Source organism: Notothenia rossii (genome assembly GCF_949606895.1).
Source record: "Notothenia rossii genome assembly, chromosome: 7".
Lineage (NCBI taxonomy): Eukaryota > Metazoa > Chordata > Actinopteri > Perciformes > Nototheniidae > Notothenia > Notothenia rossii.
Genome location: NC_136905.1, coordinates 17,030,257 through 17,049,604, shown reverse-complemented (window position 1 = coordinate 17,049,604; position 19,348 = coordinate 17,030,257). Strand labels below are relative to the sequence as shown.

Genomic DNA, 19,348 nt, shown 5'->3' with positions numbered 1-19,348 from the left:
AAACAGAAAAAAATATGAAGGCTACATATAAAATAGCATGCAATGCAAAAATGTGAAATGAAAGGCTATGGATTCAACATAAATAGGCCTACTGTATACTGTAAACATATATACATATTTGGCTGTACAGATGTACAGTTTATTTTGGACATACAGCAGGCCTATTTGGATGGTGAAACTTCCCCAGTGGTGTAAAGTCACTAAGTACATTTACTCAAGTACTGTACTTAGGAACAATTTTGAGATACTAGTACTTTACTTGAGTATTTCAATGTTGTGCTACTTTGTAGGCTATTCCTAACCCACTACAATTCAGAGGTTAATAGTGTACTTTAACTCCACTATATTTATTTTATACCTTTAGTTACTTTGCAGATTGGGATTAATGATAGGACATAATCAACATTTAATAAGACTTTAGTTACACCTGAAATAAATACACATGATTTAACAATTGCTCCACCTTTACTTGCACTCAAAAGATATAATATATATTGTAATCAAATGGGCCAATCTGCATAATGAGTACATTTACTTTTGGTACTTTACATTTATTTTGATGCTAATACTCGTGTACCTTTATTTGAGTAACCTTTTTGATTGCAGGACTTTTACTAGTATTCCTAAACTCAGGTAATTTCACTTTTATTCAGGTACACGATCTTCATACTTTTTCCACGTCTGTACTTCACAGCCCCCAGGGTCTTAACAGTCTTGTTGTTTGTGCTAAAACTGTCCCTGAGTCTGGTGGTTCAACTCATCAACAATCATTAAAAACGTGATGGCTGCAGCAGAAACACCCTGGTGAATTTGTTTGTTTCCGTCAGACACAACAAACAGCCTACTGTCGTCGAGGAGTGGCACGAGGGTAGGTGTGTCTCATAAATAATAAGAAATAATTCAGAGATGTGTTAAAGCCTCGCCCCCCCTCTTCACCCCCCCCCCTCGACTTGCGACGTCACGCGAACTGCCCGTGTCCGCTCCAGCTGAGAGAGCGCGAGGACTATCGGTGGTGTTGGTGGTGGACGTCGCGCGGCCCAAACACAGACCTAAGCCCGTGCGAAGATCCACCGGATCCACAAAAAAGTGCAGACGGAGAGAGAGAGGAAACGTCCCCCTCCTCCCCCCGACGGACAGCAGAGCGCGACAGCCGCGGAGAGGAACACCAATATACAACTTGTCATCTGACCAACAGTCACCGCTCTCGTCGCTGTGTGCGTTTTTTTGTTGTTGCACACACTGTTTCCACTCGGTTGTTTTGTTTTGACGGAGGTCTGCTTTATTGCAACTATTTAGCGATCTTCTTTTTGATTGTCGGACGGTTCATTCGGGATATAATTCTACAAGTTTTAATTGTAATATTTTCCCGGGTGTGCAGTGAGCGGGTTTCACAGTCATTTTGACGTATTTGTATTTTCTATATGGACAGTATTCTAAATTAGATGGTCTGACTGTCGCTCCTACGCCGCTCATTTTAGAGTAACAGCTTGATCGACTGGAGAACATTTAACCGCAATGGAATATTTCGATGAAAACATTTCTGCAAGGCAATAAGGAACTCTGCACAACATCAAGTAAAAGGTAACTAAACTTGCAAAGTATCATTAATCTGCATCAATAATTGTGTGCTAATACTTGTTCCATGGCATTACAATGGTTGCTTTATTCTGCATGGACACTTCTTTAAACTCTGTCTTTCTTTCTGCCCCCCTCCACCCCACACCTCCCTCATGCACACACACAGCCATACAGCATTCCTGTCCTATTGGTAGACTCTCTGGTCAGTTGGCCACGCCCCTTTGAGTGCCCCCTGTATTTTCTACGACCCCATCTGGCCCAGGATGTCCAGGCAGCTCTCCCAGCTTCCGAACCCCGACGTCCCAGCTGGTGCAAGCGCACAGTTTGGAAGTTGTACCCAGCCTGCAGGCTCCCTCACAGGGGGGCATCTCACCTCTATGGCGGGTCTGAAATCCCTCCTGCAGCACCCCATAAAGGGAGACCAACGTTCCAAACCCCCATGTGATGTAAAAGGTGAGAAACTCTCATTTGATGCATTACTACAATGTGCAAGGAATATTTAATGTACAAATATCTGTACAAATACAAATCTCTACAAATCTACAAATCTCTCTATTATAAACCAAATATCTGACTCTTTTTTTTAAACAGCGTATATCTTATGTCTGTTGCCCCCACCAAACACACACATTGGCTCTCCCATGACTCTGCTGTGTATTCACCTGGATTATAATCCCAGCTGCGACTTCAAATTAGGAACCAGATTACCATGAGCGAAAACACGTTTCAGTTCAGCTGTAATACTGTGCCGTTTCAAAAACGTGCCGGCTTCAACTATTGTTAGATTTGTTTAGGAGCTTTTGTGTACGTTATGACAACAAATTGGTTTGGGCTTTTGCTTAATGCTGCAATTCAGCTACCATCTGGTCCATCTGTGAGTGTGTATTTGTGTGGGAGATTTTGCAAAAGTGCATCTCATGGATACACCTGCCAACCCTATTTAGTTGTGCAGAGTTATTTAAAGTTATTCTTCATCATCTTTATGCTGTACTCATAAAGTGTCTGCTCTGTTATCTCTGTTAGACAAAGAGAGGCAGGACGATGATGAGGACTCAATGGGAGTGTGCCCCATGAGGAGTGGAATAGCCAACAATACTAGCAGTAATGGCTGTGGAGGAGGTGGTGGTGGAAATGGAGGGGGAAGTTTTAACCAATTCTTGGGGCCCCTCTTGTGGGATCGCGCCCTGTCTGCAGATGGGGGCCTCTTCCAGCTTCAGTACATGGACTTGGAGGAGTTTCTGACCGAAAATGGAATGGGCAGCATGCATAACAACAACAGCTCCAGCTCAGCCCAGATCCCCTCGCAGAGCTCCCAGTCAGCTGTGCCCAATCAGAGCTCCCAGTGCCTACCGCCCTCATCCCCACCTGGCTCTTCATCTTCATCGCCGTCTTCCTCTTCTTCCCCATCGCTCATTGGTCTGGAGGTGGTTCAGCCACAAAACCTTGGTGGAGGAAATGACTGTTTGCATGGTGAGTTCACTTACATGGAGCATTTTGTTCCAGATAATAATAAAAATGATCAAGGACAGTTGATTATCCAAGGTTTGTCCATATCAGCTGAAAACAAGTAATAACGCAGGAGAGGGTTGTGCAGACGTTGCAGAGTTGACATGCTGAAAGAGACAAATTGTCCTCTATAGATGATATGAGACAAGTAAACCCTAAAATTAATAATGCTTGATATGTAATCAAGGTTATATGATGTGCTAAAGTTCCCACAGGCTAGTGATTCAGCACTTTAACTCTCCTTACGTTTCTAACAAATTACATGGTGACAAAGCATTTTTCTGTCCTGTGGGGTCAAACTGAAGGCAGCAGCTACAGTCACATGGCTCAACACGCAAAGTCAACTTGAGAGGGAAAACACAGGGCTTACAAATGGCTGCTTAGCAAAATCTGAGTGTATTGGAGCAGTGTGCAGGCCCAGGGTTAAAAGTTGGGCGAAGAAGCAGGGAGATGTGGAGGGCGAAAAGATAAAGAAAGGGAGAGGATTTGTAAAGGAATGAAATCTTGAGTTTTTGATGAGTCAAACTCAATGCATTGACAAGGATGTTTAGTCTGGCATGTGATCTACAACACAATCAGCATTCAGTCCCAGCCCATCATAAATGTGCAGCAGGGTCAAAACAGTTCTGGGAGAGAGAGAGAGGGAGAGAGAAGTGTGCAGAGTGTTTTGCGGTTGCGTGTCTTTAAATCTCTCCCCACTTCACACGCCAAAGCCATGTGTACGCGTCAGTACACGTGCCGAGGCTGAGGGTACTGGAGAGAAAGAACGAGGGGCGGAGCCAGCAGAAATATGGGAGGGGCCTATAGGGGGCGGGACATGCAGAGCAACAGAAAGAGTTCCCTGCTGGACTTCACACAGGGACGTTTGATTCCACATGAATGACATTTAGTGCACCGAGATCCAGAGGAGGGTTTTATACTGTATGGGATGTTGGCTCAGGGCAATAAAGGGACAAAGTGCATCTTTATAGACTATGATAGGGCATGTATTTTTGCAGGATTATAAAGCCCCATTGGATTACAAACCCTCTAGATAAAATATTACAAGAATTAGAGGTTCTGCAAGTGTGATCGTATCAATTGCTTTGTTTAAAATTATTAAAATCATCACCTTGTTTTAAATAATTGATATATTGGTAAAAATTCTCTGATTCAAGCTCAAATGTGAATCTTTTCAGGTTTCTCCATTATGTTATCAAACTGAATCTATTTGAGTTGTGGACAATGGAAGCAATTTAAAAACGTCATCTCTGGCTTTGAAAATCGATGATTGATATTTTTCACAATTTTCTGACATTTATAAACAACATATAAACTGACAGAAAACAAATTAATAATCAAGAAAATAATAGAAAGATTGCAGGAAAAGGAAAAATAATTCCCCTAACCGAAATTAGCTCTCCCAAAGCTTGAAACACGAGGAGCTTCTAATCTGCAGCATCATAAAGGTGACAAACTAACAGCTGCTTTATAAATATTAAACAAAGCTACACCCAACAACCTATTTTTATATTAGTCACCTTAGGAGGAGCAGGACTACTTTTTGCCTTATCAACAGCCTCAGGACTTCAGCTAAAGGAATGCTGATTTACAACTAGTGCAATGTGTCGAGTCATATATTGGACGGTTTCTTTAAGAGCAAAAGTCTCGTGCTTGCTCAAGGTAACACATGGAGAAAAATGTGCCAAAACAACATGGTAATACTGCTCTCCAGAGCTTCCCAAAAAGCCGAGAGAGGCAGCCCTGCCTGCTCCAGGTGTTTTCACTAACTAGGTCCTGCTGTTGGCTTTAAACAGAAAACATCCATAAAATCTTCTGGTTTATTCAGACAGAGTACGTAACATGCATATCTTCTGGCCTCTGATTCACTCTGTTGCCTACCCACACTGAAAGGCTCAGTGTTTGTTTAGACCCGCTGATTGTTTATTATGGGGTATGCTTGACTTCCTCCTGGTGCCTGTGAAAGCACTCTTTAATTTGTTTTGCTGTCATTGTGGAACATGGAGAGATCATGAGGGAACACCTGGTGTAAAACATGCTCTCATACTACCTGGCCATTGAACAGCCATTAGTCATGATGGCTGCTTGTATGTTACTGCTCCACATATAACCTGTCTAGCAGATGGCAACACATATCATAAATAGAGCGGATGGTTTTGTTTTTCTCCAGCCTACAGTCTGACTGTACAGTAAGTGTGAAGTTGTAGACCTTAACACTAGATTGTAAACGTTTTATATTGTCCTTTCTTCACAATAATTCTACATTACGGACCGTCTTTGTGGAACTTAAGGCATACACATTTTATTTAGAGCTTTTTGATGTCATTTTGTGGTCATTTCTAAGGCTGCAGTGTGTGGTGTTAAGTAAATATCCTTACTCGGGTTATCTGTGTTTGATAATGTGGCTGTTCCTCTTCTGGAAATTAAATTATTTATTGGTTTTAACAGTTAAACGTGTCCCATCTTAGGTAAACACGTACCCCTGCGATTTATAGTAACAGTCAATGGGAGAGTTGTGCTGTATTGGGAAGCAGAGTCAGTGAGTGGTTAGCATTGGGCCTTAAAGGGGGTGGGGTAAGTTGTAGCCCTATACTGGCCCCACTTAAAGAAACTGGTTTTGAGGGGAGGGGTATACAGTTACACAACATTTCCATTTTTAGATTTTGGTGTTTAGCTGTAAATGTTGGCTTTGGTTTACCAGCACTTGTGGTTTAAATTGATAATCTATATCATGCAACAATTGAATTGATAGGATTTATGTGGTGTGTGGTTTTGTTCGTTAAAGGTTTTCACAAAAGCAGGAGCTACCATAGGATCCCTAATAACATCAGGACCATAGTAACACTTCTGTTTGAGCAGGAGAGTAGTGCACTCAATGAGAGATACAACATACAAATAAAACATCTTCTGTATGTGGCACTTACAAAAGATTTGGCTTTAAGTGCAGCTTTTACAACTTAATCTGGTTGGGTTTATAGATAGGAAATGTATCTGCAGGATTCTTGCTTTTGAGTATCTTCATGAATCTTGAATGCATTTATTGTTAGTTGCTTTGAATAAAAGCGTCAGCTCAATTAAATGTTAACTATTGAGATACCTAATAGCCATTTGTACAATGGTTTTACCATTGATAGTTTGCACATTTGTAATAAAAACAACAACATTATTATTCAGTCCTCACCAAAATAGTTCAGGTAGAGATTAAATGTTCCAAAGGTAAATGCAAAACCCAGCCATTTTAATTGACAGTTATTCTAACTACATATTCTAGCTCCATTATGTCTGTATGCTTCAACTGATATGTGTTATATAATGTATGTATTTGTCGTGTGTCTTCCCAGAGTATCCTCTAAAGATTACATTGTCCCTGGGAACCTCACTGTCCCTGAAAACATCCTCAGCTCTTTGGTTAAGGGCACAGGAATGTTGTTTGTTGTTTATAACAGCAAGAGGGAAGCTCTCTGCTGACACCTGGTGGTGGCTGTGATGAAATGCTGCATGTGTTTGCACTGCTGTCTCAGTGGTCATAAACTGGTGTATTAAAGCTTGACAGTATTATACATTTCAGTATAGGTGTCGTTCAGTGAACAGCATTTAAAACAACATGTGTTATCCCTTTAATTGCAGGGAGTCAGACGAGTATGAACGACTCCTGTGAGTCTCCCTGTTCTTCCTCCTCGTCCTCCTGTCCTCCCCTGCTCGAGCCCACGGACAGCGGACCCGATGGGCAGGGGATGTTTGACATGGATTCTTCGGACATGGATATGTCTGGCCAGCCGAACTACGACCCCAGGAGGCACTCCTTCAGTGAAGAGGAGCTCAAGCCACAGCCCATGATCAAGAAGGCCCGCAAGATCCTGGTGCCCGATGGCATGAAGGTGAGTCTGAAGTCTGACTGCAAACTCAGAGCAGCGGTGGACCTCGGGAGGGAGGTCATATCAGGCTATGATTAGCTTATATGAAGCCAGACATCATTTGCATTAAGTCTTGATTGTAATTCCAAAACAAGAAGTACAAATGTGTCTTGCACAGTGTCAGGGAACGTCTTCAGATTACCCCTTTTGTCAAACCAGCAGCCCTAGACAATTCTAGACAATGGTGAAAAGAACAATGCACCAAATCCTCACACTGGAGAATCTGAGATCCAGTTCCTTACATACTATGCATGCTACCAATTATGCATACTTCATAATGGCCGTGTACAATTAATTGATTATCGGTTTTCTTTCTATATACTAATTGTTAATAATATAAGAGCTGAAATGACAACCTTGAGGAACTATTGCATAAATACGCACTTTCTTGGTCTTGGTCCAGGCTAGTATTTAACACTTTTCATAATATAAGAATTACAAATCAAATATGCAGGATAGTAACAAACACCAGAACAAAACATGGTATATACACAACATACATAATATTAACACATCTGAGGATGAAGCATCTGAAAGGAACAAGTCCCACGCTCATTCATGGCCAAACACCCACATCACAATAGCAGAATAGACTGTACAGCAGTACTGCACACTTCTTAAGAAACCACTCGGACCATTCATTGATTATTTTATAGAACAACTTCTACCTAATACTATCTTAGTTCTCTGATCAGGAAAAGTAAATCTTATGGGAACACACTGGCAGATAAATAATCCATGCATGCTTCTTTTGTCTGTCCTCTTTTAGGATGATAAGTACTGGAGCAGAAGGTATAAAAACAATGAAGCAGCAAAGCGTTCTCGAGATGCTCGCCGTCATAAGGAGAACCAAATATCTGTTCGTGCCGCCTACCTGGAGAGAGAGAACGCCACCCTCCGACAGGAAGTGGCGGAGATCCGAAAGGAGCTTGGCCGCTGTCGCAGCATCCTTAGTAAATACGAGAACCGCCTCTCTGACCAGTGATGAAGGCGTGCAGCTAAATCAGGAAGAGGAGGAATATAACCTGGATAACATTTATGACTTTTTAGGGGTGGCACATTGGACAGAATTGGGTCAAGCAAGGGTGATGATGATGATGATGAGGAAGATGATTATGATGATGAATGTAGAAGACAAGGAGAAGGTTTGTGTATCGAAGCTCAGGTGTCTTGTTTTGTTGAGGCGTCAGCTCTTAAAAGTGAAAGGTGGAGAGAGTAATTTAACAGATGAAGAGATGTGACTTTTAAGAGTTTTGTTATTGGAGAATTGTATATTTTTATAATACTTACGAAAAATTATAGGGTGAGCAAATTTGGAGGATAATTTTGTATATTTTCTACATAGAGACAGGGGGGAAAGCTATGGTAAATATCTTTTTATTATAGGTGAGTCAGGAGATGTTTAACAGGTGGTCAGCCATCGATGGGTATTTTTCGTCTTGATTACTTTAGTCAGGATGCAGCAGCAGGGGCAAGGACGCGTGTAACAATTGTAATATAGAGAGCAAAAAGTATCTTATAATCGTATAGTTCAACATTTTTGTGGATTTTATTCAAGCACTTAATTTGTTTCCTGTTTTATTTCTATCACTGGGGAGGGGCATGCTAGAGGGAGGCAACATAAGGGACAAGGCGGACACCATGTAAACAGTCCTGCACTATCAACATTGTCTTGTGAGTCCTTTTATTATATATATATATATATATATATATATATATATTTGAGTTCCCCAACAATATAAATTCTTTGTACTTTGAGTTTCATGCAATTGGTACATCTTTCTCCAGTCCATACTCTTATCTTTGACCACATCCACTTTTCTCTATCCCAGTTGAGTGCTTTTAATCTACTCTGGTGTCTTGTATCTCAGATAAACTGCTAAAAAGCCTGTTGTGGTGTCCCATGTTTCTATTCTCCCTCTTCATCCTCTCTTTTGAATTGATGGGACATTTCTCTTCCTCTTTTTCTATATCCTACTTCTCTATTTCTGCTCTCACTTATAGCCAATCCTCTTACAGTTACGTGCAAACTCTTCCCATAACAGTTTATCCCTGAGTTTCTCTTGTACTGCTGCGGTACATAGAGCAGTTATATCTCAGTGTTGTTGTTACTCTGAAATAGTATCAATCTGCCCTGTAAAACGCACTTCGTTACTTTACTGTTCTTCATGAACACACTTTAATCAGCATTAATATAGGGGGAGAAAGGTTGTTGTATATTGGATAGGCCTATACTGTTTTGTGTATTTGATGTATTCCAGGAGATGGGTTGAAACCCCCATTGAGTGGAATGGAGTTAAATTCTCAGATTCCTGGGAGAAGTACAAGCCAAAATGTCCTATCTTGATCCACACAAGCTTGTTGGTATTTAGTGCTATTTCAATAATGCTCCTTCCTTAATGTTTATTCCTGTTATTACTCTTTACTTTTTACTGTATCTAAATCTCTGTGCATCCACAACACCTTCACAGGGGGCATGGTACACTATGTTATGTTGTGGGGAGGGATGACTAGTAATGGTGTGATTTTATTCCCCTCAATGACCATAATGAATAGTAACGATTACTGCTATTATTATTATTATTATGATTGTGATTATAATGATTATCCCTTTTGTTGTTGCTGTTCTATATTATTGAATGATTTTCTTTCTTTCGATGATCTGTTGCAATTTGAAACATCTTTGATCTTCACTGTTCCTAAAAAAGACAATTCAAATGGAGAAAAAAAAACCTCGCTCAGCTATTTGCATCCTTTCTCCGACCTCCAGACATTACTCTACGGACACTACTGCCACCTAGGTTTCTTTGACCATGGACTTCACAAGCGTGGCTCGATAACTTGAATATGACATTCATTACTTTACCTTTCGTGATGACCTCTTCGGATCCCCGGCAGTGTACGGACTATGCACACTTTCAATATGCTCCTTGTTTGTTTATTTCAGCCTTTATCACCTCAGTCAGTGATTGTTTGCTCTCCCAACAGGATCTAGTCTCTAATATCCTCACAGATGTGGTTAAAACATATTTTAGTGACTCTAATTGAACTACAACTTCCCTGCTGCATCAGTGGTGTCCATGTTGGCCCACAGTGCTGGTTATTTGGATGTAGTTGAGATTTTTCCAAAAACACCAATAAAAGATTGTTCTCATTCAGTGAGTGCTCTTGTCTCTGGTGGTCCATCGCAGTGTAATTGTTTTTCAAGATGATTGAACTCTGCTTTGTTTGCTTGCATGTTGAATTAAAGCCCAGTTTTGATCAGGAGAATCGGCAACAAAGGTCACATTTCAGGAGGACTACTAATCCATTTATCAACTTAGGCCTGATAATATGTGGTGAAATGTCCCCAGACTACTTGTTTTGATATCGTCCCTGTTTGTTCACATTGTGTACATTCCTTTAATAGGCAAAGCAGTCTAAACATGAATTATTGCCAAACAAAGGCAACTCTTCTGCCCTTTGACATTTCGGAAGTATTTTACTTAATCAAAAAATCTAAAAAAGAGTCACTCAATGCATTATTCTTTGAACACAGCTGAGTTAGTCCACTTACGTTTAAAGAGATTACAAAGTAAACGTGTTTATAAGGTCCTAAACAACAACTAAAGAAATTAAGATATCAGTCTAACCAGGCTGCATGTTTGGAAGCATATAGTCGAGCAAATGGTGCCTTCATGACATCAGGTAAAGTCCACCATTGTTGTTAGCATTTCCTGTTTGCTTACCTCTGTTTGTTGATTGTGTGAGAGGGGGGGGGGGGGGGGTCGTGGTGGGGTGGGGGCAACAGGGGCGTCATTAATCTTCTATCTCAACAGAAATGGGTGAAAGGTCCTTCAGGCTGGAATTTTCCTTGATTCTATCCTCCCCAACGCGAACCAGATGTGTGCTCCTGGGCTGTACCCTCTCCCCCCCCCCCCCTCTCCCTCACCCCCTCCCTGGCTCTCTCTCACCCCCCACTCCCTCCCACCCTTTGTTCCCCCTTCTTTAAAAATCCTGTGTCTCCCGTCCCTGCCTCATATCGTCTTAGTCCTGGCTTCAAGGATGGACTGTGCACTGCTGCTGCTGTCCCTGTGGGCTCTGAGTGGAGCTGTGGCCCCGCAGACCCCAGGTAAGATCTGACTGCACCACTCACACAAGGGTCAAAGCACTCTTTGTTGAAGATTGTAGTTTCATATAAAGATGATCTTGTTAGCAGAGCTCGAAACTGTGCAATTAATGAGTTTTAGATGCAATGGACTTACTGCAATAGGGACTTTGTAATGTACCTACTGACTGTTTGAATTTTGAGAGATCTCGGTTGAGGTTATAGGATGAATTAAACATATCAACTATTTTGGAAAGCTAATACCAAACCGGTAATGTCATTTAAAGTAAGTTTGCATCTGTTTTTTTTTTAGTTAATCATGGAAAGCCTGATTTGTATGTTCATGCATGTACTGTACACCGTGTCTCCATGCTGCTCTGGGATGATCATGTGTGCATTAGCTCAGAACATGTGTGTTTTTGGTCACATGGTTGTAAGCGAATACAGTAGCACACATGTTTTCATTCTAAGAAATGAAATATGGGGAACCCTTTCTGACTCCCCCCTTTCCCCCCCCTCTCCCCCTCAAATGTTCTGGACATTGAGGGTGTGTCGATTTAGGTGATGTTGCAATGTAAAAAAGTTTCTTTCATGATGTGTGATGGAATACACATGGAGAATTGTAGGACATTTTAAACAAAGTTACTCCACTCAGAAGACACAAACCTAATTTTCTTTAGAGAAAAATTATGATTGACCGATAAAAGCCAAGAGTTATAAAGCCTCCCATCTAAATACTTACTCATCCGGCAACTTGGGTGGCAAATGTTTGCCCGGCCACCCACACTGACTTTAGTTTCCTTCAAACAAAAAAACAAAGCAGAATTGGCAAACAAATTGTCCTTTCGACCCTGAGCTTACGCATTTTTTACGAGGGACCCCTGAGGGCAATAGAAGCAAACAAACAAAGGGGGGGAATTACTTTGATGGTGTGATAAAGTGTGTTTGGTATCACAACAGGGTCGTGTCCGGAGAGACTTCTGGGAGAGGAGCGGAGGAGGACGTGTCCTCGGCCCTGCAAGACTGACACTGACTGTGGCAACAAGCGCCAGTGTCTGTGTGACGGCCAGTGTGGGCTCAGCTGTGTGGCTCCAGGTAACCATTTACATGCCCTTAGTTTTCAAACTGAACACTATTGTGGTATTAGTCATAAAAAGTGTGTGTGTGTGTGTGTGTGTGTGTGTGTGTGTGTGTGTGTGTGTGTGTGTTTGCATATGCAGCTGTGCCAGCACACATCTGTGTTTGTGTGTTTCCTGGAAATTAAAATACCTTGGTTGTGCTCAGAATCTGGGCTCAAAATGTACCCTGTGTCAGTGCTGAACATACACTTTTTATAATGCTTGTGTGTTGTAAAAGAGGGCATTGTAAACACATCCAGGCTGGTTATACAACCCCATTAGTACCGCTTAAACTGGTTTAGGGCGGTTTCATTTGTCTTGACTAAGAAACAATGCATCACGTTCTGAGGTTTCTCTGTCTCCTCCTCAGGTCGAACGTGTCCCTGGCCTCTGTCCCCCAGTGAGACCTCAGAGGCTCGCCTCCTCTCTCCCACCCACTCCTTCTCCGCCCTGCTCGAGGTGCGCTGCAAGTCTGGATTCACTTTGCCCACTGGCTTGGATGCCACTATTCGCCGTTGCCAGGGTGACCGACAGTGGAGCGGTGATGAGCCCATCTGCTCAGGTGGGTTTTTGAGTTCAGCAGAAAAATATTCTTTCTTATTTCATGTCAGGAATGTAAACACAGGTAATGAACCTCTGGGAGAGAGATGCTGTGTGATGTGTTACTTTCTTTTATGTAATATTGTGTCTGATATTTGACCGAGGCAGAAGGTACACTGTGTGTTTGTGGTGAATGAGTTCAGGTCCATTATGTGGTCAAGCTCTGAATGAAGCTTTTATTGGGATTTTGTTTTCATGCAAGGCCATAAGATAGATAGAGAAAGGGAGAGAGAAGAGAGAGAGAGAGAGATTCAGGAAAGAAACGTCTCTGGTCGTGTCGACTGAGACATTGCACAACTGGGACCTATTCTCCTCATCACCATAGCAACCACAGCCTTAGTTGTTCATATTGGCTGACGGAAGATTTAACTGTTGAACTGTTAATAAGTTTGAAAAGTGTGTGTGTGTGGGGGGTGGAGAATGTGTGTGTGTGTGTGTGAGAATGTGTGTGTGTGAGAATGTGTGTGTGAATGTGTGTGTGTTCGCATGACGCATGGATGCACATATTTACAGTGTGTTGTTCGTGCACCACAGCACACACATTCAGCACAGAAGAGAAACCTATATAACACACTACAGAAAAAAAACTAAGCATAATAGGGCCTCTTTAAATTATATTAACACAGTTTGTGGTGTTATATCATATATTTCACTCATGGACAACACTTGATTGAAAGGTATTTTGAGCAAAATACTACAACAAATATATAACACAGGATGAAGCAATAACGAAAACCAAAAATGACAAGAGATGAATTCAAGATGAATCACAACTATTTGAGCAATGTTTGAATAATAGTCTGCCATTATGAATAAATTATAAGCTCCATTAATGGTACAGTATGTCCTACTTGTGTGTAGTAGAGATCTTCTGCACTCAAACTGAAACGTTACTGGGTTTGCTTTTTGGTCACACCTGCTGTATGTAAGCCACAGGGGCCAAAACAAAGCTGTCAACACATTTGAAAAAAGGCAGAGGAAGCTGACAAAGAACACAAAAGACTCTCCAGTGTTTACAGGTTAATCTACAACGATAGTACCGACGAGCCCAGAGATAATCATGTTTAAATATAGGATTTAAAAATGAATAAGTGGCTCACAAAAGGCAAAGATTGTCTTACTGCTGTGCAGCCTTATTCCTTCTACTGCTGCGCCGTAAGGCTGCACAGCGGTACATGATGTAAAGCCATCAGTATCTCAGTATCTCGACACTTCCCATCAACACACAGCACCTGGAAATATGCCTTTTGCTTAATGCTTGTGTCGACTTGACAGCAAAATCATCTTTAAAGCTCTGAGTCCTGCATTAATCACACACCATAGAGCTACAGTATACACGCTTTCTCAGGAATCCTCAACCCAGCTGGACTCAGTCTCACCCTACAAGATTTTTTATATTTTCAAAGATGTGAAATAAGGATATGATTCTCAGCTCCCTCTCTCTCGTAGAGTATCCTAATGCCGAGAGACAGGCAGAAGGTAGGTGGGTTTTGAACGTGTGAGAGCGTTTGTATTGTGTGTGTCCTTTGCATGTGTGTTAGAGTGTGAGTCGAGCTCCTTCATGCCTGTTGAGAGGCAGTGGGCGGCAGATCACTGTCAAAGTGGCACAGAGCTGCATACACACAGTGTGAGTGTGTGCGGGTGTGAATGTGCATCTACAGAGTGTGTGTATGTGTGTGTGTGTGTGTGTGAGTGTGTCTATGGGAGGAAGGTAGAGAGGTAGCTTTTTTTCTGTATACATTAGATGTGTACGTGTATGGGGGCGGACTGCACATGTGTTGGAGAGTTTCTATGTGAGTGTGTTTGCTTTTGTGTGTGTGTGTGTGTGTGTGTGTGTGTGTGTGTGTGTGTGTGTGTGTGTGTGTGTGTGTGTGTGTGTGTGTGTGTGTGTGTGTGTGTGTGTGTGTGTGTGTGTGTGTGTGGGCGACAGATCACAGTCAGGAGAGTCAGAGAGCTCTCTTGCTCATGCTGCTCCAGGCCTTTCTGTTCCCTGCTCTCCTCTCCTCTGCTCTCTTCTCTCATCCTCTTTTCCTCTCATCTCTTTCTCCTCTCATCCTCTTCCATCTGAGGCCTCTGATAAGGTCTCTCTCTACAATGGGAGCCAAGGACATGCATGCAGCTCTAGGCTATTTAGTTAGTGGTTCGTGCATGCATCTGTTTGTGAGAGAAAAACAAAACCCTTTTTACATCTTTGGTCTCAATCAGATTCTTGTGCATGTTCAAAATCACTGTTTTGTAATTAGAGAAGAAGATGAATTTGATATACCTGCTTCATAGCCGTTTGGTGCAGCAGCCTGTGTGGGTGGCAGCAGTAGAGAGGCAGGAGAAGGGCGATATGTGAAAACAGAACTCAGCTTCGGGCTCTCATCCGCAGCCAAACAGACTCATAACTCTCCCATAGGTACCTTTACATTCTTATATTAACGTTTCTCGGTTTCAGATACCTAAGACATCCCTCAGGCAAGAGCTGTCTCTGCCTTTCAAAGCCGTGTTCAGCAACAAAAACCCTGCGCTTGATGGAGCCCGGGTCGCTCCAGCCTCTCTCTAAGCACCACTCTTGATATTTATATTTTCACGAGCGTGAGCACTCAAACTTCCAGGAATGAGCAGTGCCAGGTGTTATACAATCACAGAGATATAGCTGTGAGCTCCGATAGGTGTGGGGCTGCATTTCACCTGCTCCAACTTTGATTTATTGCATAAGAATGTTTATCACAACTTAAATAGAACAAGACATCGAGTGAAACGCCTCTGTGGGTCACACACTATATAGGAACCCTGTTTAATACAAGTCAAATGAGGTAGCAGGAATCCTTCCTCTGGCCATCTTGTTCTATTCCCTGTTTCTTTCCTTCCATACTGCTACTTGCAACCTGCAAAACCACATCACTTACGCACTAATTGTAATGTGTGTGATGTGTTTGTGTTGGTTACAGTGGACATGCATTCGATTCTGTTTAATATTTGAATCACAGATGCACATTAGATGCACACTGAGTGTTGCTGCATTTCTCTCTGATGAGGTTCACATAAAACATTGTCACCATAGGAAATAGTTTGAAGTAATTAGATTCCTCACTCAGTAAAAGTGGACATGTAATGTACTTCTCTATGACTAAGATAGTGTCAACAGCTAAAACTCTCATCGGCACCCATTATTTGATGCTAGTGTACAAACGGAAAAAGAATGAATGATAATATAAAGCGAAAATTTCCCAATTTCTGCCTATATCTACTTGAATGATACATTCAATTGTTACCTAAGTTATATTATTGCAATACTTAATATTGGTAGATTAGTGCCCAAGCAGCATTTACTGCAGTACCTGCAAGATGTTATCAACTCATAGATTTTGTGTTTACAATCTTAATCTGCAAAGTTACTTCCAATGTGTGGTAAAAAGTAAAGTTATTGTAACTGAGCTGTAGGAGAAGTGGGGGAAATGTATAAGAATAAGGATGCCCCTCACAATTGTACTTAATTGTAGTATTTTACTAAATGTACTGAGGAACATTCCACCATGAGGCAATGACATTTTTCACACGTAAATATTATGTAAAAGTGTCTGATTGCAGTCTTGTTTGAACAACTATGAGAAAGGGACCAACTCCTACAACCTTCTGTTCTTCTTTGACCTTCAGAGACTAACTTGCCTGAACAATCCGCCGCGGCTCAAACCTGCCCTCTACCTGAGGAGGTCGTCAACACCTTCAGCATCCAGGGAGACGCTACGGCAGGAACCTCCATCCGCTACAGCTGCCTGTCTGGGTGAGAGAAGGGGGGGTGATGGGAGGTTAGGGTTGTGAGTGTGTAGGCTGGAGCTATGAAAACCTGAAAGGACACTAAGGTAGAAATGGAGGAAGTGAGAAGACGGGGATGGAGTGTGAAGAAGAGGGAGGAAAGACTTAATCACAGGAGAGCTGTGATATAAAAAACTATTCAGATCCCTTTACTCGAGTAAATTATTATGAGCTAAATGTACCCAGAGTAGTCTTTCTGCAGTAAAATAACCCTGCGTTTTATCTGGTTACTTTTGAATATTACAAATACAGTATAGGTCCAATTTACCTAATGGTCACAAGATATATGTGAGGAGTTGTGTGATTATTTATGGTGCAGAACAGAAGCTGCATAAATATGTACTTATTCTTGGGACATTTTGTAAGTATTTACCTCTTTGGGGCTAATTCAAACTATGTATGTATTATGTAGTAAGTTTAGAAGGGAAATGTCTCTTTCATCTGTCTCATACTCAACAACTCAGACATCTGAAACAAATAAATCAAAAAATAAGTCCAGTGTGATTATAATAATATATCACTTTTTACATGTTATATGTGTATTATATGTATTTCTTATGTAAAATTGGAAATGTAACTTTAGTAGTCAGATACATGTAGTGAAGCAAGTAGTACAATATTTGCCTCTATATCTGATTTGAAGTGGAGTTAAAGGATAAAGTAGCTCAAAATGGAAGTGTACTGAGTAAATGTACTTAGTTATTTTCCCGCACTGTGGGAGAGGTGTTGGGGAACGACGGGTGATGAATGGCAGGGAATTCATCTTGATCTGCCAGCTGACCTTTTCTCCATTGAACTAACTAGGTCATTACAGTCTAATCTTGTATTGACTTCCCTTTACACACTGACTCATCCACAGGATAAGACGAGTCCAAGTGTCTGTGTCAGCCAGAACTGTGCACAAAAAATGCAGACACTCTGAAAGAGGGAGACTGAGTGTAAAAAGGAAATCATTTACACCTTCTTCTAACACTTTTATTCAGACGAAGCTCTTTAGCTGTCAATACTGTACATGACACACTGCCATCTGTCTCCATCACTCTCTCCCTTTCTCTCCGGCAGGGCGGATATTGTGGGGAGCAGTGAGAATTTCTGCCAGGATAATCAGACCTGGCAGTATCCTCACCCCATCTGTAAAAGTAAGTGCACTGTGTCACGGCATGTGTGTGGCTTTACAGTCAGTTCTCATGCATCTTTCAACGTTAGCAGGAGAAGAATGAATGGACGTTAATGTGAAGGGACTATTTTGAAAAGATGGTTATTTATCGGTTGTGTCAATGTCTTCATGTGTGTGTGAATATATGTAGAACACTAGTGAATTAAAGAAGAAGACAGTCAAACCTCGTCATGTATTCATCATTCAAATGCTACGTTTCGCAGTGCTTTTCTGCCATCTTGTGACCAAGCCTGGTATTGCATGGCCTGTTGTTGAAAGAAAAGGCATGCACTGTTGCAGTTTCAGGCATTCAGTTTAACTTTAAAACCATCAACAGGAGATCTTATCTATCTGTTTTAAAGATACTTGATTATATTAACTTAATTTTATGATTTTTTCCCTGTTGCTTTTTCTTGATATCACCTCCTGGCAATATTTCCTGTCCCTTTCCAGTACTCTTATTGTCTGCTTCTCTCTTGCTATCTTAGAGGTGTACTGCCAGCCTCCTCCAGATGTGAAGCAGGGCTACGTGGTGGCTGTCCAGAAGACTGAATATGAAGCTGGCTTTGACATCCACTACCTGTGTAAAAAGAACTTCCAGCTGGATGGACCCCAGAAAGTCACCTGCCTGTCCAATGGCAGCTGGAGTGCATCGCCCCCATTCTGCAGAGGTAAGGGATGCTTACATGGTTTGAAGATCAGGTGACATAATAAGTATTTAAGCAAACAAAACCAGACCTTCTTGATGTTTTTCCCAGCTCGCTGTCTCATCCCTGCTGAGCGGAGCCGTGTGATGATTGGTGGAGTGAAGCGCTGGCCGTTTGACATGACAGACGCCGTGGTTCCTCACAGGGAAAATGTGACGTTCTTCTGCAAACACCCCCGTAAGCCGTGCAGCTTCTCTGCAACCCAGACCTGCTTTGATGGGAAGCTGCAGCCACCTGCCTGCTACCTTGGTAAACCTCCGACCATCCATACAGACTGTCCTTTTTCTTATCTGTATCTGTCAGTCTTAAGAACCTGAGAGGGATTGATACACATTGCCAGGTTTTCAATATTCATGCCCCTTCTCTTTGTTTTTCAGAGCCCACATGGTTGCAGTTTAAACTCTTCCCTCACCGGCTGGTCTCAGAGATTGAAGATTGTGAAACTGATGATGTGGAGTGATGACCTCGACCCACCCATCTCTCATGACCCTGTGTCTCACTATGATACACACCTCCACCCACAGCAGCCCCTCTTCACTCTGCAGCTTTGCATTAATATCTATGCTAACATTGTGATGTGCTGCCTCTTTTCTAAATACTATCAAACTGCTGGCTTAATAATAATCTGCTAACCCCTCAAGCATTAGTATTCCTCCTCCAGCTTGAGCAGATACTGTAGATGCAGACCATAGGAGGCTGTGTATAAAATGCAGTAATATCAGTTAAGCCTAAGATGATACCTTCATGTAGCCGAACTCATAATGTCCTGACTCTGTGATATCTCACTGTGTGATCCTTATTCCCTCTTGAACCTGACGCATCAAGTCTTAAGGCTTGTAAGTTTTTGATGATGTGAAATAAAGTAATGTCAAACTGGTTTG

At 41.8% G+C, this 19,348-nt stretch overlaps 2 protein-coding genes across 3 annotated transcripts; both read left to right on the top strand.

The window, feature by feature from the left end:
* Positions 1 to 923: 923 nt before the first annotated feature.
* On the top strand, positions 924 to 10,156 carry dbpb (D site albumin promoter binding protein b). 2 transcript variants are annotated; one of them, XM_079693942.1, is made up of 5 exons: positions 924 to 1,581; positions 1,745 to 2,031; positions 2,602 to 3,048; positions 6,712 to 6,962; positions 7,768 to 10,156. In XM_079693942.1, exons 2-5 carry the CDS (start codon positions 1,842 to 1,844, stop codon positions 7,981 to 7,983), a joined length of 1,104 nt encoding a protein of 367 aa, XP_079550068.1. In that variant the 5' UTR covers positions 924 to 1,581; positions 1,745 to 1,841; the 3' UTR covers positions 7,984 to 10,156. The 2 variants fall into 2 exon arrangements, with proteins under 2 accessions (XP_079550068.1, XP_079550069.1); XM_079693943.1 differs by having other exon boundaries at positions 940 to 1,581; positions 2,773 to 3,048.
* A 795-nt stretch (positions 10,157 to 10,951) lies between these two features.
* Positions 10,952 to 19,344, top strand: ntd5 (ntl-dependent gene 5). The gene is made up of 8 exons (XM_079693671.1): positions 10,952 to 11,109; positions 12,046 to 12,180; positions 12,574 to 12,765; positions 16,446 to 16,572; positions 17,667 to 17,743; positions 18,249 to 18,431; positions 18,519 to 18,716; positions 18,845 to 19,344. Exons 1-8 carry the CDS (start codon positions 11,043 to 11,045, stop codon positions 18,925 to 18,927), a joined length of 1,062 nt encoding a protein of 353 aa, XP_079549797.1. The 5' UTR covers positions 10,952 to 11,042; the 3' UTR covers positions 18,928 to 19,344.
* The last annotated feature ends 4 nt before the right edge of the window (positions 19,345 to 19,348 follow it).

Coding starts and splice junctions, on each gene's coding strand:
- dbpb (XM_079693942.1), top strand. CDS start 1,842: ATGTCCAGGCAGCTCTCCCAGCTTCCGAACCCCGACGTCCCAGCTGGT. Junction 3,049..6,711: donor AGGAAATGACTGTTTGCATG/GTGAGTTCACTT, acceptor CTTTAATTGCAG/GGAGTCAGACGAGTATGAAC. Junction 6,963..7,767: donor TGGTGCCCGATGGCATGAAG/GTGAGTCTGAAG, acceptor GTCCTCTTTTAG/GATGATAAGTACTGGAGCAG.
- ntd5 (XM_079693671.1), top strand. CDS start 11,043: ATGGACTGTGCACTGCTGCTGCTGTCCCTGTGGGCTCTGAGTGGAGCT. Junction 17,744..18,248: donor TCCTCACCCCATCTGTAAAA/GTAAGTGCACTG, acceptor TTGCTATCTTAG/AGGTGTACTGCCAGCCTCCT. Junction 18,717..18,844: donor GCCACCTGCCTGCTACCTTG/GTAAACCTCCGA, acceptor TTTGTTTTTCAG/AGCCCACATGGTTGCAGTTT.